Genomic DNA, 1503 nt, shown 5'->3' on the forward strand with positions numbered 1-1503 from the left:
TAGCCTGAGGTGGGGAGGCGGCAGATGGGCCAAGAGAATGAAGAGATTTGAATGCCCAGGAAATAGAAGCAACAGCAATGGAAATTGATTGGATGGATGAGTACTGCAAAAGGGAGGAAAAACCAGCTGTCGTTCGTAGCAAAGTGCCTTCTGTAGGAAGTTGAATTTCGGGACTGTGTTGAGATAAGAATTTCCAAAGGACCAGCAAAATGTACTTTTCATTTAGATTGTACAGATTTTGAGGAACCTGTGAAGATGCTAATCCAGAGAGTGGAAGAAAGCCAGTAGTTGCGTGTGTGAATGCTACACTCGTGGAAAATTTAGATGTTTTCAGTGTAAGATATGTGAAGTCATGAGGTAAGGCCATCTGCACGAGTCATTAAATGTGAGAAAAATAGTTCAATGGCAAGAGTCTGAGAAACTTAAACACTTAAAGTTAGGCAGGAGCTAGCGATCCCTCTCACAGGTCCAGTGCTTGCCTACCATGGACAAAACCCTGGGTTTCATGGCTAGCGGTGGGAGAGGGATATGAGGCAGAAGACGACCCTCCAGATGATTGATTAGTAAGCAGAGAGGAAGTAGGGATGCTGAGGGAAGCCAGTGTGTGCCATGGAAGCTATCAAATGTGTCCGATTCTGTTCTGTAACCCTCTTGTTTGCGCTCAGTAATTCTGCATCCCTTTACTCTGCTTTATTTTAATTCAATATATTACTATTAAAATTATATCATATATTTTCATGAGTCTATTCTTTTTTTAAAAAAATCTTTTATTTATTTGGCACAGAGCTTGCTACGCAGCTCAGACTCATAGTGATCCTCCTGTCTCAGTCTCCCTAATGCTAGGGTTATAGGCGTGCACCACCACACCTGGTTTCCATGGCTAGCATTACGTGGCATGTGGTACCCGGGATCAAACCTGTGTTGTTGCACTTGCTGGGCAGGCGCTTAGACTGCCAAGCTATCTCCCCAGCCCTCTGTTATAGTCTTCACCTGCAAATTCAATAAATCTGAAGAATTAAGTAGGACTTAGAAGTTTACACTACATGCAAATGGCACAGTAGCACTAATGAATTTGATAAGAGCAATGTCAGAAGAATGATGAAAATGAAAAAATTGTATTAAGATGAATAATAACAGTAAAGGCAGTGGGGAGTTCTAACAGTAATGATTTCTTCAAGAAATTTAAATTGATAGGGAAAAACCCTAAAGTACATTTTTCTTATTGACAAACTGATGGATATGACTCATTCTAATATACCAAAGTAAGAATTCCTCTATGCTTTACTTTTCAGTATCTGGGTAACAAAATAGCAAAAATTCAGCAGCATAAAGCAGTTCAGAGATTTATGGTTTTACAGGCTCAAAATGATGATAATCTGTGTGTCTCCTATATGGGTCTTCCTTCTGGTTCAGTACTTACATCAAGATACTTGTTGAGATCATAGTCACCTTAAGGCTTGACTGGAGGTAGAGTCGCTTCTGAGCTCACTGAAGTGACTGTAG

At 40.5% G+C, this 1503-nt stretch overlaps 1 protein-coding gene across 2 annotated transcripts in view; it reads left to right on the forward strand.

The window, feature by feature from the left end:
* The first annotated feature begins 230 nt into the window (after positions 1-230).
* The window catches only part of Ercc8 (ERCC excision repair 8, CSA ubiquitin ligase complex subunit), a 54436-nt gene continuing 53163 nt past the window's right edge, over positions 231-1503 (forward strand). For both annotated transcript variants that reach the window (XM_012512640.2, XM_023707629.1), the window contains exon 1: positions 231-357. In XM_012512640.2, coding sequence (XP_012368094.2) covers positions 353-357 — 5 coding nt within the window. In that variant the 5' untranslated portion in view covers positions 231-352. The remainder of the gene's footprint in view (positions 358-1503) is intronic.

Source organism: Octodon degus, unplaced genomic scaffold, assembly GCF_000260255.1.
Source record: "Octodon degus isolate 3935 unplaced genomic scaffold, OctDeg1.0 scaffold00001, whole genome shotgun sequence".
In the NCBI taxonomy this organism is placed as follows: Eukaryota; Metazoa; Chordata; class Mammalia; order Rodentia; family Octodontidae; genus Octodon; species Octodon degus.